General features: G+C 51.5%; 2 protein-coding genes and 1 long non-coding RNA gene across 5 annotated transcripts in view; 1 reads left to right on the top strand and 2 right to left on the bottom strand.

The window, feature by feature from the left end:
* The window catches only part of POLE (DNA polymerase epsilon, catalytic subunit), a 45,507-nt gene extending 41,854 nt beyond the window's left edge, over positions 1-3,653 (bottom strand). For 2 of the 3 annotated variants that reach the window (XM_042910288.1, XM_042910289.1), the window contains exons 1-5: positions 3,592-3,653; positions 1,586-1,727; positions 1,084-1,164; positions 432-476; positions 193-285 (exon numbers count right to left, since the gene is read on the bottom strand). In XM_042910288.1, coding sequence (XP_042766222.1) covers positions 193-285; positions 432-476; positions 1,084-1,164; positions 1,586-1,727; positions 3,592-3,653 — 423 coding nt within the window. Of the gene's footprint in view, positions 1-192; positions 286-431; positions 477-1,083; positions 1,165-1,585; positions 1,728-3,409; positions 3,490-3,591 lie in introns of those variants that run through there. The other variant, XM_042910290.1, reaches the window with a different exon arrangement.
* Positions 3,654-3,792: 139 nt separating this feature from the next.
* Positions 3,793-13,899, top strand: PXMP2 (peroxisomal membrane protein 2). Its single transcript, XM_042911056.1, has 5 exons — positions 3,793-4,105; positions 5,895-6,008; positions 7,520-7,682; positions 10,897-11,016; positions 13,558-13,899. The coding sequence occupies exons 1-5, from the start codon at positions 3,984-3,986 to the stop codon at positions 13,624-13,626; spliced, it is 588 nt and encodes a 195-aa protein (XP_042766990.1). The 5' UTR covers positions 3,793-3,983; the 3' UTR covers positions 13,627-13,899.
* LOC122203886 lies at positions 6,382-7,606 on the bottom strand. The gene is made up of 4 exons (XR_006195384.1): positions 7,501-7,606; positions 7,204-7,320; positions 7,021-7,114; positions 6,382-6,585 (listed from the first exon to the last, which is right to left on the bottom strand). It is a non-coding gene; the product is annotated as an uncharacterized LOC122203886 (long non-coding RNA).
* Positions 13,900-15,521: the final 1,622 nt, after the last annotated feature.

Raw genomic sequence — 15,521 nt, 5'->3', positions numbered from 1 at the left:
CCTTGTCCAACTCTGCGTGTGGCACCAACTATGCCACTGGGCTTCTCCAGGACATACGGACAGTCACCGAAGCCCCGCCACCCGTACCACCCCACAGGTGCTAAACTTGGCCTCCTCCCATCTCACCCATCTCACCCCGTGTGCAGGGCAGACCCAGCCTCATTTATCCTGGAAGGGCCAAGTGGTACTCACCAAGTCCAGATCCTCTTTGGGGACAGTCTCTACTTTAGCAATTTTACCCTGAAACTTCTTGGAGAGAAAAGATGAAACTTCTCGCTCACAACCCTAAATTGAGATCAGAGTGAAAGGACTTTCTACAGTGAAATCTGTCTTCCTGGCCCGTTTCCCTAGAGGCCCCTTTACGTTCAGTTCCGAAGCTCCCCATATTTGAGGCTCAGGTCATGTGACCTGACTCTACTAACCACACTTACCTTTCTGGTTGCAACGTAGAAATATGGCTTGTAGGGCAAGGCCACCTGCAAAAGCCACCGACCATTCAGAGGCAGCAAGAAAGAAAAAAGGGAGACGAGTGAAGACACGCTGTTTGCTATTATACTCGTGAGCAGCCTGGATCCGATGCACCCTTGCCCTTGACACCTCTTAAAAGATGCTGAAGGGGCACCTGGGTGGCTCAGTCAGTCGAGCTTCCGACTTCGGCTCAGGTCATGATCTCAGGGTCGGTGAGTTTGAGCCCCGCGTCGGGCTCTGTGCTGACAGCTCAGAGCCTGGAGCCTGCTTCAGATTCTGTGTCTCCCTCTCTCTCTGACCCTCCCCCATTCATGCTCTGTCTCTGTCTCAAAAATAAATAAACATTAAAAAAATTAAAAAAAAAAAAAAAAGGTGCTGCAGCAGGAAATTAAGAGCTGCACATATGGCAGGGGCAAAAGTCTGAGACAGACGACACTGCTCTTCCAGTCTGTCCAAGCTGGCTCCTCTTATGACATCCTAAATGGTGACCCATGTGGCTCCAAGGGACCCGTGTCCCTGACAGCTCCCAACCCCTCTCCTCACAGCTACCACTTTGGACCCAGCTACACCTCATCACTTGAGTGGGTTTTAGCTTCTTGGGGTTCAGGGGCTTACCTTAAATCTGCTCCCGTCATCTTGAATAAAGTAGTAATCCACCGCACTGACCAGGCGTTTATCTTCATCTAGAATCTCGGTCTACGAGAGAACCAGCCAGCACAGGCACCTTACCCGCCGCACAGTCCAAGACCCCTCTTGCTTTTCACTCTCTGGGAAACTGAGCACAAAAACAAACCCTTTCTCCCTGCCCCGCCCCCGTGTAAACATCCCGCAGCCCCATTCACAAGAACCGCATCGCAACACCTTTCAAATGAGGGTTTCTCTCAATCCCCCCCTCATCCCTGAAAACTTCATTCTTGTGGGTTAACAGGGACACCCTTCACCCTGGTCTTCCCCGTAGCCCCTACACGACCCAGCGGTGTGAAAGAGGGAAGTCGGAGAGCTACAAACAGTGCCGTCTCCGCCGGTATCCCCCACGCTGCCAAGGCCAAGGCTGCTCCGAGGGCCGCAGCTGCCCTCCTGAGCGGGACGAGGCCCGAGAAAAAGCCCAGGTGCTTACGGGGTGCATGTTGATGAGCCAGCCCGTCTTCTCACCAGGCTCCTTGAGTCTCTCAAAACCAAAGCGCAAATCCATCTTATCTGTCCACTGACTGCGCTCCAGGCGCTTAAGTGCTGAGACAGAGGAAGAGGGGCCATCGTCCCTGCACGAAAGGAGGGAAATTCGTCTTCACCAATCACGACGCCATCTATTCCCACAACCCTCCGTCCACCCAGCGTGACCATTTTGGATGTGACACAGGAGATGCGTCCCCCAAAACACCTCACGTGTGGCAGAACAATTCATTAAGACAACATATGTCACGGGAAACGCGACAGGCAGGATCCGCAAAACACGCTGGGCTCTGTAACCAGAGCACTAATAAAAACAATCGTGGGGCGCCTGAGGGGGCTCAGTGGTTGAGCGTCCAACTTTGTCTCAAGTCGTGACCTCGTGGTTTGTGAGTGTGAGCCCCGCATCGGGTTCTCTGCTGGCAGCACAGAGCCTGCTTCAGATCCTCTCTACCCCTCGCTCGCTCTGTCTCTTTAAAAAAATAAACTAAAAAAGAAAAACTTAAAAAAAAACAATCCTGACTGGACACTGCTGCCTTATGGGATACTAAAAATGCACCAAGTCCAGCATTGCGCTCCTGGGCACTTACCCCGGAGAAAAGAAACCCACGTTCACACACACACTTGCGCGTGACTGTGCCTAGCAGCTCACTCATGATAACCCAAAGTGGAAACCACCCAGGGACTCCTTAACAGGTGAGTCATCAACCTAGGCTGTATCCTTCCCATGCAATACTATTGGTCAAGAAGAAGGAACAAACTTACCCATCAAGGGTATTATTCAGAGTGAAAAAAGCCAACCCTCTAAAATCACACACTTCACAATTCCACGGAGACAGCATCCTTGGAGTAAAACCAGAGTGGACAAGAGTAGTGGCTGGCATGGATGAGGAAGAGGGAGGAGCGGAGGCGGCTGTGGCCACAAAAGGGCAGCAGGAGCGATCCGTGGGCTAGAACTGTTCTGCGCCTTGATTGTGGTGGTGGTCACATACGATGTGCACACACGCGAGTAAACACACACACACACACACACACACACACACACACGAGTGTCCATGCACTGCATGCACGTCAATTTCCTGGTTGCAACCTTGTGCTTTAGCAACTAAGATGTTACCCCCAGGGTGAACCTTATGGCTTAGGGGTGCACGCGATCTGTGTGTCATTTCTTACAACTGCTTGCGAATCTACAATTAACTCAAAAAGCTGTTTCTTTGTATTTTTATTTTTAAAATGACCGTTCTGAAATTTATTAGTCTGTAAAGTGAAATCAACGTTATCCACCACAACAATGAGCCCGCAAAGCCCGGCAGCGCAGTACACAAGCGAGAGTCCTGATGACCGATCTGGCCTGGATTCTAGTTCTGCCAAAATCGAGCGTGACAATTAAGTCAGATGATGCACGTGATGTATACAGTGGGTGCTCAATAAACAGCACTTGGGATACTCATCAAAGGTCAACACAAATACAAGGGAGTATGTCTCTCGTCTGTAAGGGAAGATCCTACGCTAGCGGCGCTCGCTGAAAGCCAACACTCGAACGACCCACTCCGTCCACGCGGAGAGCCGGGGAAGCGCTCCGGGAACTCGGCCCGCGCCCCGCGCCCGCTCAGCCTCCGCGCTCCGCCCCCCCCCCCCAACCTCCGCACCCCCCGCGCCCGCAAGGCCCCCGTCTGCACCAGGCGGGAGCGGAGCGAGGGGCGCGCGCACGCCGCGGTCTGCACGAAGCCGTCCCCCACCGGCCCGCGTTACAAACCCAGGGAGGCGGCCCCACCTGGTGCGCCGCCACGTCGCCAACCACAGACGTTCCCACACCGACCTCGGAGCGAAGCGCACGGAAACCCAGTGCGAGCCCGGGACCGACGCGCCGCACCGAGGCGTCCTGAGCGGGGCCGCCGCGGCCGCGCGCCCCAAACGCCCGCCGCCCACCCGCCCGGACGGCCCGGCGCCCCTCACCGGCTGGCCTCGCCGTCCGCGCCGGGTTCCGCGCGCCGCCGCCCGCTGTTCCTCAGAACCATCGCGCCGCGCTCGCACCGCCCCGGCTCTCCCGGAGAAATTTGGCGCGCTCCCCCCAACTCTCGCGAGAGACCGGAAGCGCCCGCCGCTCCCTCTGGAGGCTCGCCCCGCCCCGCCCCGCCCCGCCCCGCCCCACCGAGCTCCAATGGCCACGGCCGCCCGAGGGGTGGCGGCGGGATAGGGACTCAGGGAAAAGTGTGCGGAGGCGGTCGCCGCGCAAGGCGGGGTCTGTCCCCGGCCGCGCTGCGTGCCGCGGCGGGGCGGGAAATGTCAGGCCGTCCCCGCCTGGTGCGGGGTCGTGGGGCCCCGGAGGGCGCGGAGCGCGGTAGGCGATGGTGTCGGCGGCGTCGAAGCTGCGGGCGGAGGCCGGGCTCGGGGCGCTCCCGCAGCGGGCGCTCGCCCAGTACCTGCGCCTTCTGCGGCTCTACCCTGTGCTCACCAAGGCGGCCACCAGGTCGGCGCGCAAGGGCCGCGGAGGGAACGGGACCGGGCGGGGGGCGGCCCGGAGCTCGGGGACCCAGCCACGTAGATGCATCCTGTGCAGGGATTTGAGTGCGAAAGGCAAAATGTCCGGGTGTCAGAATGACCTCCCAAAGGCCTTCGGTTAGCCCGAGAGCTCAGCAGAGGCGGCTTGGTGCATTCGGTCCTCACAAGTAGTTACCAGGGGCCAGACCGAAGGAAGGCACAAAGCGAAGGGCTCCAGGCAGACCTCCTGCCCTGGACGTGACCTCCTGCCCTGGAGGTGACCTCCGGCCCAGCTTCTCCGCGGGCGGTCGAAGCCTGACCTGCGCTTGTTCTGAGGTTAGAGTGGCTCAGGAGCGACGTGTTAAGATTTGGTTTTTTTAGTCAGCTTTGCATTCGGCAGAAAGGTGACAATCCCCCTCCGCCCTCCGCACTCCCCCCTCCCCCGTCTGCTGGTCAGTTGCACCCTTTTATAAGTTTGTCCGCTTTTGTTAAAGCCAGCTTTTCATAAGTAGGTACAGCACGCTTCCTGCGTGTCAGGCATCAGCAGCAATCAAGAGGGTAGGGACCCTCAAAGGCGTTTCTGTTCTAGTGAAAGAGTAGACGAGAAACAGATAAATACATAGCAGAGATGAAGTGGTCGGGGAAGGTGACATTTGAACAGGAGGCCTGGATGAAGGGAGGGAACGAGGGGAGCCAAACCTCCCTGGGCAGAGGGTACTTCAGGTGCAAAGATCCCGAGGGAGGAGCAAGCTAATAATGGAGGGGCGGAAAGAAGACTGTGTTGCTGGAGAAATGAAAAGCCGAGAAAGGAAGCAGATGAGAAAGAGGTAGCCAAGGATCAGCTCAAGAAGGTGCTTATCACCCATGCAAAGAATTTTGACATTTTTAGCCCACAGAGCTTATCAGAAGGTACCTGCAGACCAAGCCTTGGAGCAACCGGGCCTGTCTCCACCTCTCTACTGACATTTCTGTTGTGATCACTGTAGTTTACATGCGGGTGTAAGAAAGAATACAGGGAGGTCCCTCGCACACTTTGCCCAGTTTCCCCCATGGGTAACATTTTGTAAAAGTGTAGCACAATATCACAGCCAGGCACTGGCACAGACACAGTCCACAGGTCAGATTTTCCTGGCTTTCGTTCTGCTATCCCCACCTTTTGACATAGGGACCTTACACTGGGGCTGCCTTAAAAACCTGCTTTAGGGGCGCCTGGGTGGCTCAGTCGAGCGTCAGATTCTTGATTTCAGCTCGGGTCATGATCCCAAGGGTCGTGAGCCCTGCGCCAGGCTCCGTGCAGAGTGTGGAGCCTGCTTGGGATTCTCTCTCTCTCCCTTTGCCCCTCTCCACCACTTGCGCTCTCTCTAAAAAAATAAAAAATTAAAACTAAAAACCTTCTTTAAAAAGGACTCCTCTCGGGGCGCCTGGGTGGCGCAGTCGGTTAAGCGTCCGACTTCAGCCGGGTCACAATCTCACAGTCTGTGAGTTCGAGCCCCGCGTCGGGCTCTGGGCTGATGGCTCGGAGCCTGGAGCCTGTTTCCGATTCTGTGTCTCCCTCTCTCTCTGCCCCTCCCCCGTTCATGCTCTGTCTCTCTCTGTCCCAAAAATAAATTTAAAAAAACGTTGAAAAAAAAATTTTTTTTTAAATTAAAAAAAAAAAAAAAAAAAGGACTCCTCTCTACCCACCCCACCATGATCTCAGAACAGCCACGCTAAGTACATGCAGGAATGGCCCCCCTCTTGCTGGTTGCCCCGTTTTCTGACGACATCTCTGTCCACAGTGGCATTTTGTCAGCACTTGGGAACTTCCTGGCCCAGGTGATGGCGAAGCAGCGGAAAAAAGAAAACTCCCAAAAGCTAGATGTCAGTGGGCCTCTCAGATACGCCATTTATGGGTGAGTTTCACAAAGGGGCTGAACTAACCAGCAGCAGACTAACCATGACAAAGCTAGGGTATCAAGACCAAGTCTCTGAAATAACCTAATTTTGAGAAATAATTTTTAAAAAGCGTTGAAGTAATCATGGGGAAAAAGCCAGAATGATGGGTAACATTAACTTGTTTTATGGTTTTCATTTTGAATCGCATGAGTGGGGGCGGCTGTCCTCATTGGGCCGAGAGATCTGAGGGCAGATAATTCACCTGAACCTAAATTAGACTTTCAGACACAAAGACCGTGAAAGAGGAAAACTACTCAAATATTGCCAGTTGTTTCTGTTATTTTCATAGCTTAAACAACCAGAAAATAAATACTTAGGAATCCTGAAAAATGTCCAGTTTCGGAATCACTTTTGGAACTGCAAAGAACACAGAGATTCAGGAGTTTTACCCAATTAAATCCACGTCACGTTCTCCGGCCAACAATAGTGTTTGTATAGATGGATTATTTTGAAGTCGTGTTTTGTTTTTGATCTAAAACTCACAAATATCCCTTCGTCTTCGGAAGCCCTCTGGTTGCAGCCACCACAGCTGTCCTGTAATGTAGATAAAGAGAAGCCATAATCCTCCTGGAGGGAAGGAGGGAGTCAGGATCACCTGAGAGGCCTCACCCACTCAGGGTTTATGGCGTTGACTTCCGTTCCCTCTCACTGAGGACCCTGCTCCCGGCCACATAACCTGTGGCAGGACAGGAAGCCACAGCTGAGAACCACTTGTTTAAGGACGTTAGTGTCAAAAATGGGAAGACCCTTAGGTCCCTACCCCCCATTTTATTGCTGAATCTTACGGAACTGTGGATGTGTTTTACCAGCAGATGGCGTGGCTGGGTTCAGTTCTGTCCCAAGCGTTCTACACTTGGGAATGCACAGTAGCAGGACAGACTAGCCAGTGCCCAGCACCAGGCTTCACTCTTGCTAACTACCCAACAGGGTTTGCTGAGAAGCTCTAATACCAGGGGTGCCCCCACTTACTTACTACTGAGCACCTCCTCTGAGCCAGGCCACGTTCTAGGCGCTGTGGACACAGCAGCGATGAGACAGACACAATCCGTCTCGTGACGCGTACCTGTAGCAGGGCGAAGAGGGCACCACGTGACTAAACAAATGAGATGAGGACATGTAGTGATAAATGCTATGAAGGCAGTGAAACAGGACCTGGAATTGAGAGTGGCTGAGACAGCAGCTGGTGCGTTGTCCCGAACAATGAGGAGGTCTCCAAGCTGACAGTGTTGAGAAGGAGCTGGCCGCGTGAAGATCGATGGGGGATCTGGTCTATCAGGGACAAAAGACAATGCTTGAAGCAGATTCAAAGAAAGCCTGCTTTCTAGAAGGACCACACATACCTGTGTGGTCAGGGATGGGGGGCCCAGGGAGCAAGGCTTAGGACCTGGGGTTGGGGGGGTGAAGCTGGACCCAAGAAGGACACATCCAGGAAATGGCAGTCCTGCTCACCCCCGCTGCGGGGCCTCAGGTTCTTCTTCACAGGGCCACTGAGTCACTTCTTCTACCTCTTCATGGAGCACTGGATCCCTTCTGAGGTCCCCTGGGCTGGGGTCAAGAGGCTCCTCCTGGACCGCCTCCTCTTTGCACCGGCCTTCCTGTTGTTGTTTCTCCTCGTCATGAACTTCCTGGAGGTTGGTCGCTGCCTTAGTACTTGCGATAGCTCTTTGCGGGGCACAGCGATTCTTGACCTGGCACCCGTGGGTGGAATTCAGAGGGTCTGTGAACTTTCCGGCACACCAAAATTGAAACTCCTCTCTCTTGTTTTTATGAATGTCAGACACAAACCCCAGTCATATTGGCGGTACCTGTCGGTCCGCAGTAAGAAATCACGGAGGTCTTGATATCACACATCCCAAAATATCTTTTATGTTTCTGGACCCCCTGCACCTGGTTTCAAGTCTCGTCACTGAATGTGTTAAGGAAGCACATACACCGGTCTATCATAAGATTCTTTTTTTAAAACAAATTTTTTTTTAACGTTTATTTATTTTTGAGACAGAGACAGAGGACGAACGGGGGAGGGTCAGAGAGAGCGAGACACAGAATCTGAAACAGGCTCCAGGCTCTGAGCTGTCAGCACAGAGCCCAACGCGGGGCTCGAACTCGCAGACTGCGAAATCGTGACCCGAGCCAAAGTCGGCTGCTTAACCGACTGAGCCACCCAGGCGCCCCAATAAGATTCTTTTCTGAATATTTTGGTAGCTGTATTCAGTATAGTTCCCTGGTAATCTTATATATGTTATATAAACAGGATTCTGAGAAGGGGGTCTGTGGGACTCACGACACAGAAGTTTCAGGCCCCTAATGGTATCGCAGAAGCCTGTGCTAATTCAGTGCCTGAACATCATAAGTGCTCTGAAGAGGTTAAAAAGAAGCCGTTAGAAAACCTGAGGTAGGAAGCAAAGGATACCCACATTAGAAGTGAAGGTACAGGAGTGTCTCTTTTTTTCCTTCTAGCTACGAAAGGAATATATTTTTCATTAATAGACAAAACCCCTAAATCCGCGTATCGTATGTTACCAAGGTGTGTAAAGCGCCCAACATAAATGCCTTGTGTTGGACCACGTTATACCACACACACGATAGATGCTTCTGCATCTGCATTAAAAAATTTTTTTTTTAATTTGAATATAGGTGACCCACAATGTTATGTTAGTTTCAGGTGTGCAGCACAGTGACTCAACTTCTCAATACATTACACTATGCTCACCGCAAGTGTCAGCATACGACTCTGTTAAAATATCGCTTTCTCTCTTCCCTGCGCTGTGCCGACATCTAGCATTTCTTGATCATAGACATCATGTTTGGACCACACAGTGTTTGCTAGTCCACCGTATGTCCGTCCCTTTTCCAAAAAGGCTGTCCTCAACGTGTCCTCCCTGCGGTGGTACAGAGTAATACAAACGGCGGACATTTATGAGCGCTTGTTCCAAGCCCCGCGTTGAGCCCTTCGTGTCATTTGAGCCACAAGGCAACCCCATTTTACAGATGAGAAAGCTGAGGCCCATGGCTTAAGTTCTCATAACTTACGAGCCCTTGAATCGAGTCAGACCCAGGCTTTGTGACCCCAGAGCTTCTTTCTCCTCCACGTGAGGTTTGTTTCCCCACATTCTTGACAATCATGGTTATATTTTTCTTTTAGATAGTTTGCAGGTTGATATGTAAAAACAACATATACATCTTTATAAGGTTCAATATCTTTTTATACGCCTCCTATATTCTATGAACTTTGCTTATTTTCTTTTTTTTTTTTTTTTTTTTAATTTTTTTTTTTTTAACGTTTATTTATTTTTGAGACAGAGAGAGACAGAGCATGAACAGGGGAGGGTCAGAGAGAGAGGGAGACACAGAATCTGAAACAGGCTCCAGGCTCTGAGCGGTCAGCACAGAGCCCGACGCGGGGCTTGAACTCACGGACTGTGAGATCATGACCTGAGCCGAAGTCGGACGCTTTAACCGACTGAGCCACCCAGGCGCCCCGAACTTTGCTTATTTTCTATCAGTGTTGGCTTTTTCTCACTGATTGTGTGTTTGTATATATTAAGGAGATCAATCCTTTGCCGCATACAAATTGCAGATATTTTCCCCATTTTTTAGGTGTTTGTCTTTTTTTTTTTTAAATGTTTATTTTTGAGAGAGAGACAGACAGACAGCATGAGCAGGGGAGGAGCAAAGGGAGAGGGAGACACTGAATCCGAAGCAGGTTCCAGGCTCTGAGCTGTCAGCACAGAGCCCAACGTGGGGCTCGAATTCATGAGCCATGAGATCATGACCTGAGCTGAAGTCAGATGCTTAACCGACTGAGCCACCCAGGCGCTCCTAGGTGTTTGTCTTTTAACTTCATATAAAGTTAAACATTTGAAGTTACAAAAATAGTTTATTTATAGTGTGTTTCTCCATGCAGGAGTTTAAAAAATTCATGTATTCAAATATGTGATTCTTTTTCGTTGTGGGTTTCTTTACAGGAAGATACTGGAAATATTCTCTTAAACTTTGTTCTTTTACTCCTATGATATTATGTGCATTTTGACAAATGCAAACATAATAGGAATATTCTATATTTTCCTCCAGTATTCTTATTTTTTTAATTATATGTGGGAGATACACTTGTCTTGTTTCTTCCACTTCAATTGCAAATTATCTCATTGCCATTTATCAAACAATCCCGTGCCTTGAAGTGTCAACTTTATCATATACTGTCATTCTCATATGTACAGGCCATTATCTGGACTCTTCGATCTTTTGCTGGATCCTGTTTCCATCGTATGTCTTTTATTTTTTAGCTTTTAATTACCGTAATTATTAGTATTAATTACCATAGAGTATTTTTTAAATCTTCAGTAATTTAGGCCTCCCCTGTTATTATTTTTCAAGATAGTTATTTTTTATGCACTTATCCTTTCAGATGACATTCAGAATCAACTTATTGGGGCTCATTTTTTAAAAACTCCTGACAAGTTTTGCTTGAAAAACGCATCAATTTTGGAGGCCATTTTGGGAAACACGAACAGCCAGGCCATAAATAGCAGCTCTGGTGCCCGCTGCCAGCAGTACGGGTCACACCACTTAATCAGCTCTGCGAGGAGCGATGAGGGCCTGTGCGGGCAGTGGGCACAGGATGAGCCGCGGGGAGTCTCACCGTCAGCTTTCTGACCAGGTGACTGGCTCCTGATCCCTGCGGTGCTAATGAGACACACAGATGTGCTGTCTCTATACAAATGGAACAAAATCCACAGTTTTCAAAACCATCGTGTTAGGGTTTGGGGCCCTCCAGACCGTGGCACCCCCGCTTCAGTTCTGAGGGCAGTGGTGATCACTTACTGTCCACACTCCCCTCCTTTCCAGGGGAGAGACGCAGCTGCTCTCTCTGTCCAGATAAGAAGAAGCTTCTGGCCGGCGCTGCGCATGAACTGGCGAGTCTGGACCCCAGTGCAGTTCATCAACATCAACTACGTCCCTCTGCAGGTGAGGGCCAGCTGGCACCATGCGGAGCCCGAGGGGGCCTCATCCTCCACCAGCCTTGTTCCTTCTTGGAACGATTGGTGGTTTTCTCTCCGCGCAGAATCATTAGCAGCTTTGGATGTGGACGGGCGAAGCGTGTGTCCACACCTCATCCCTTGGTCCCGGAAACATTTCTGAAAAGCCTCCAGTCCAGGACAGCTCGAGTTTTCCAGGGGCGCAGCGTTGCCAGTGCCTGGCCCCGTGGGTCACAGCTGGGCTTGCGTGCGGGAGTCGAGCGGTGGCCGTGCCCAGCAGGGTGTGGGGCAGAGGCGCGGCCGGCCTTCCCCGCCCCGTGCGCCAGAGAGGCAAGCGGCAGGCAGGACCCTGGGGGCAGGGATGCTGTCGGGGCGCCGCGCACCAGGTTCAGCCCTTCTGGGCACCGGGGGTCGCGGCCCGAGGCAGGCTGCTGAAACTGGGCCTCCACTCTGAGCACGGTGGGAGCCTGGAGGGGCTCTAAGCTGCAGGAAGAGCTCACCAGGGCAAGGCTGAGGGGCCCGCCGCCCTGCGCCGTCTTTACACACCAAGGACAGCCCACCTGTGTCCAGCCCCAAGACCACGCCCAGGGCTAGCGATCTGGAGGCGGGGCTTGGGCAGCGTCTGCCCACGGCCGTGGGTGTATTACAGCCTCAGAGCAAGGATTTCCAACTGCATCTTAGGAGTACACTGCAGCCTTCCTACGCTCCCTCCCTCCCGTGAGGGTCACGCAGGGCAAGCTCTCACCCACCAACAAAACGCAGCAACGCTCAGGCCATGTTTCTGTCCGGGGAAGCCCTGTAAAGACCCAGTGCCTGGGGTTTGGGGGAGAGCTAGTCACATAGGCACCCTCTGCCTGGTGCTTACCAGAATTCCAGACTCCCAGAAGGAGAGTCAGTGCTCAGCAGAACTGCTTTGTTTTAGCGAGCAGTCCAAGCACAGAGGCCATTCTTATCCGTTGGGGAAAGGTAGGAACCCACAGGAACTCTAAGTTCCCAGAGCCCAGGCAAGGGCTAGCCTCTCCGACGGGCCTTTCCAAGGAGAGCAGCCTCAAGCTTTTTTTGCACACCATTTAAGTAACCTACTTGGTTTCCCCCAGTTCTGAGGCAGAACTCCCTGGAGCAGAGCTCCATTGCAAGGATGGGAAGAGGGAGAGAGGTGCAGGCTGGGTGGTCACACACACACACACACACACACACCAAGGAGTAGCAGAAAACCAGAAGGTGGCAGTGACACAACCACAGTCACTGCAGGGAGTTAAAGGAAAATGAAAATCAGTTTCATTGACTTTAACAACAATCCTCATCAGTGACCTTCCCAGGAGCAATTTCAGTGGCTCCATGAGGGCTGAAGCCAGACTGCTGTGAATTGAGCAGTGGGTGGGGAAGTAGAAAAGAAATCGTTAAGTCTGCGAAGTTCTCTCAAGAAGTGTGTGACGAGGTGGGGAGAAGTGATGGGAGAGGGTCTCTGAAGCTTGGAGAGGCCATATTCTACCCTAAAGAGGGTGCACGGGGTTTGGACACAGGCAGAGGGATGCTTTGGACAGAGGCTCTTCTTTACTAAGACAAGAGAGTGGTGCCTGTTCACTGGTGACCTCCCATCCATACCTCTTTCCCTGGGGAAGGCAGAGGCCAGGGCGGGGCCACACTGAGGCAAAAGGAGGTAGGATGGGTACTTCGAGGAGAGAGGAGGGGCAAACCTGTAGAGGACGGCAGAGGGAGCCGACTGGAGACCCTCGTGTGCGTGGACCTAGGGCCCCAGCGTGGCAGGGGAGCAGGGAGAATGGAGCTTTGCCAAGGAGTATAACCAAGGAACAGGAAGGGAAGGCAATGAGGGCTTTGGGCCTTGTATTCTAATGTATGTAGCAAAGGAAATAGACACAGAAAGGCAGAAGGGCTGAGGATGTGAAGGGGTCTGTGGATGGGAGAGTAGGAGAGCCTGGAAAATGGAACCCTTCTGGGCACCCTGGGGACAGAGCGCCAGGAGGCTGTGGTCACGGTTTCCATTTGAGGTGGTCGCAGGCAAGTGCCTAAGGGGCAGTGAAGCTTATTAAGCAAATACTGAGCACCTACTATATGCCCCACTGTTCTAAACTCTAGGGGTACAGTGATTAACAAGACAGATCAGACTGCTACTTTCATGGAGCTTATATGCCAGGGAGACTCCCTGACTAAAGGCATTTCAGGTGGGAGTACATCCATGAGAGCATCAAAGCAGGGTAATGGCTTGGGGTGGGGGGGCTGGCGGCCACCAGTGGGCTGGGTGAGGCCACCACTTGACCAGTCCTGGGCTGGGAAGCTAAGCCAGGAGCTAGTGCTCAGCGAAGGAGGATGTGGGACAGTTCTCGTCAGTTTCCCCTCCTGGCCTGTAACATGGCTAGGCAGAGTCCTGCTCACCCCTCCAGCACGGTGCTCAGTACAAAGTAAGGCTCAGTGAATACAGTAGTAGGCGGATGGGCTCAGTCCCGGGGGATGGGTGCCTGGGAAGCGCAGTCAGGACTTCGCTCACTGTGGCCTGTGTTCGCTTTGGCAGTTCCGGGTGCTTGTCGCCAACCTGGTGTCTCTGTTCTGGTACATCTACCTGGCCTCTCTGGGGAAGTGAAGATGGCCTGGAGTGAACGCAGACCACTACCCAGCTGTGTAGGGACACCTGCCTAGGGTGAGAGAGCAGAAACCACCTGGTCAAGACTGTAGCTGACTCCAGATCACGGGGTTCAAGATGGCGAAACAATCTGTTAATGTAAGAATCTCGTGTTTTAAAAAGGTAGAAACCGTCTTCGGGTGATGCTGCCTCAGAGTCGTAAAATGCAGTAGCAATGATTGCACTTGTCACCCTGAATTGAGTTAGGACAACAATAAACTATAACGTAGCCTTTTCCGTGATGATTTTAATTTCTCAGAATAATTGCTGTCACTTTGGAAGAAGAAATGGGTGGCTAGAGGGCTCAGATTTTTTTTTTTTTACTTTAAAAAAAGTTGTGGTTAAATCTGTTCTACAACTGCTTACCTCCGTGGAGCCGTTGGAAAAGGGCCCTTCTAGAGCAGGATTTCGCCCTTCAAGAACCATACGCCACCTTTCAGTGGATTTTCTGCTCTGTTATCACTCATTTGTTAACCTTCCTTCTCACCTTTTCTCATTCTCAATATCCCATTCTTGTTTCATAGCTACAATACCCTTGGATCTTAATTTTATATTAAAAAATCTCTCTTCTGTTGCATACGCTGTTTCTATTTTCTCAGGGTTCACATTTTTTTTTCCTCTTTCCTGTTTTGCTCTTTCTCCCAATCAGGATTTCCCCCAAAGTCTGCTAATCATACATCAGTGTTTAAGAGTCAGAGCCACTCAGGTGGTACCCTCAGTGTGGGCTGACCAATTTGGCTGGAGATGACCCATTTTCAGTAACTGAGGCCTTTTCTCTTAGACTGGTCAGTTTTCCCAGAGAGAAATTCTTTAATTTCTTGCCCAGGAGAAGGGTCGCGGTTGTAGCAGAGCATGGTATAAGCGTAGTGGCCAACATTCTTGTGGCTGACTAGAGGAAAAGAGTTAGAGGTCCTATTAGTATGTGAACTCCCTAATCTCAGCTGTACTGCTGTATCTTCGTCTCCGTGGTCTGGTGTCCTCAGGTCCACGGTCCTTCTGGTTTAAATCCTCCGGAATGAAAGTCTTCTGCCATGACGGCGGTGAGGTATTCACCTGAGGGTACAGGTCACGGAGGGTGTGCAGACGACAGTCTCTTAAAGGCTCCTCAACCAGTCCTCCTTTGTCCAACCCTATCCCCTTCCTAAGAGGTGGGGCTACGGCCTGTAACTCCCAGATTCTTCCAGACTCACTGGACTAACTGAGCTTGTTCTTGGTTTCCCCACAATACTGGCAACTGATGCTCCATTTCTCAGGTCAAAGGTGATCTGATTTCCAGCTCCCAAAATTTTGTCAGCTGATCTTTTTGCTTTGTTTCTTCCTGTGGAGTAATTTTTTTCCTTTCAAAATCTTTTTACTATCATTTTAGTAAGCAGCCTTCTGGAAGAAAGAGGCATGAATGTATAGTTTCAAGACACCATGTTTGTTTGTTTGTTAGTTTATTTAAAATAATGTTTGAGAGAGAGAGAGAGAGAGCACGAATGGGGGACAGACAGAGAGAGGAGACAGAATCTGAAGCAGGCTCCAGGCTCCCAGCTGTCAGCACAGAGCCCGATGTGGGGCTTGAACCCATGAGCTGTGAGATCATGAGCTGAGCCAAAGTCGGACGCTCAGTCGACTGAGCCACCCAGGCGCCCCCAAGGCACCATGTTTAAACAGAGATCTGGGTATTTCTGTGGAACAGATGCATTCTCCAAAACCCAGAGTGATTTTTTCCAACTCTTGATTTTGGCTCAGGTCGTGACCTTGAGGTCATGAGATTGAGCCCCGCATTGGGCTCTGCACTAGGTGTGAAGCTAGCTTGGGATTCAATCTCTCAATCTCTCTCTCTCGGCCCCTCCCCATGACACACACACACA

This window comes from Panthera leo, chromosome D3, assembly GCF_018350215.1.
Source record: "Panthera leo isolate Ple1 chromosome D3, P.leo_Ple1_pat1.1, whole genome shotgun sequence".
Taxonomy (NCBI): domain Eukaryota; kingdom Metazoa; phylum Chordata; class Mammalia; order Carnivora; family Felidae; genus Panthera; species Panthera leo.
This window is presented reverse-complemented; position numbering and strand designations above follow the sequence as displayed.

Coding starts and splice junctions, on each gene's coding strand:
- PXMP2 (XM_042911056.1), top strand. CDS start 3,984: ATGGTGTCGGCGGCGTCGAAGCTGCGGGCGGAGGCCGGGCTCGGGGCG. Junction 4,106..5,894: donor CTCACCAAGGCGGCCACCAG/GTCGGCGCGCAA, acceptor CTCTGTCCACAG/TGGCATTTTGTCAGCACTTG. Junction 6,009..7,519: donor CTCAGATACGCCATTTATGG/GTGAGTTTCACA, acceptor GCGGGGCCTCAG/GTTCTTCTTCACAGGGCCAC.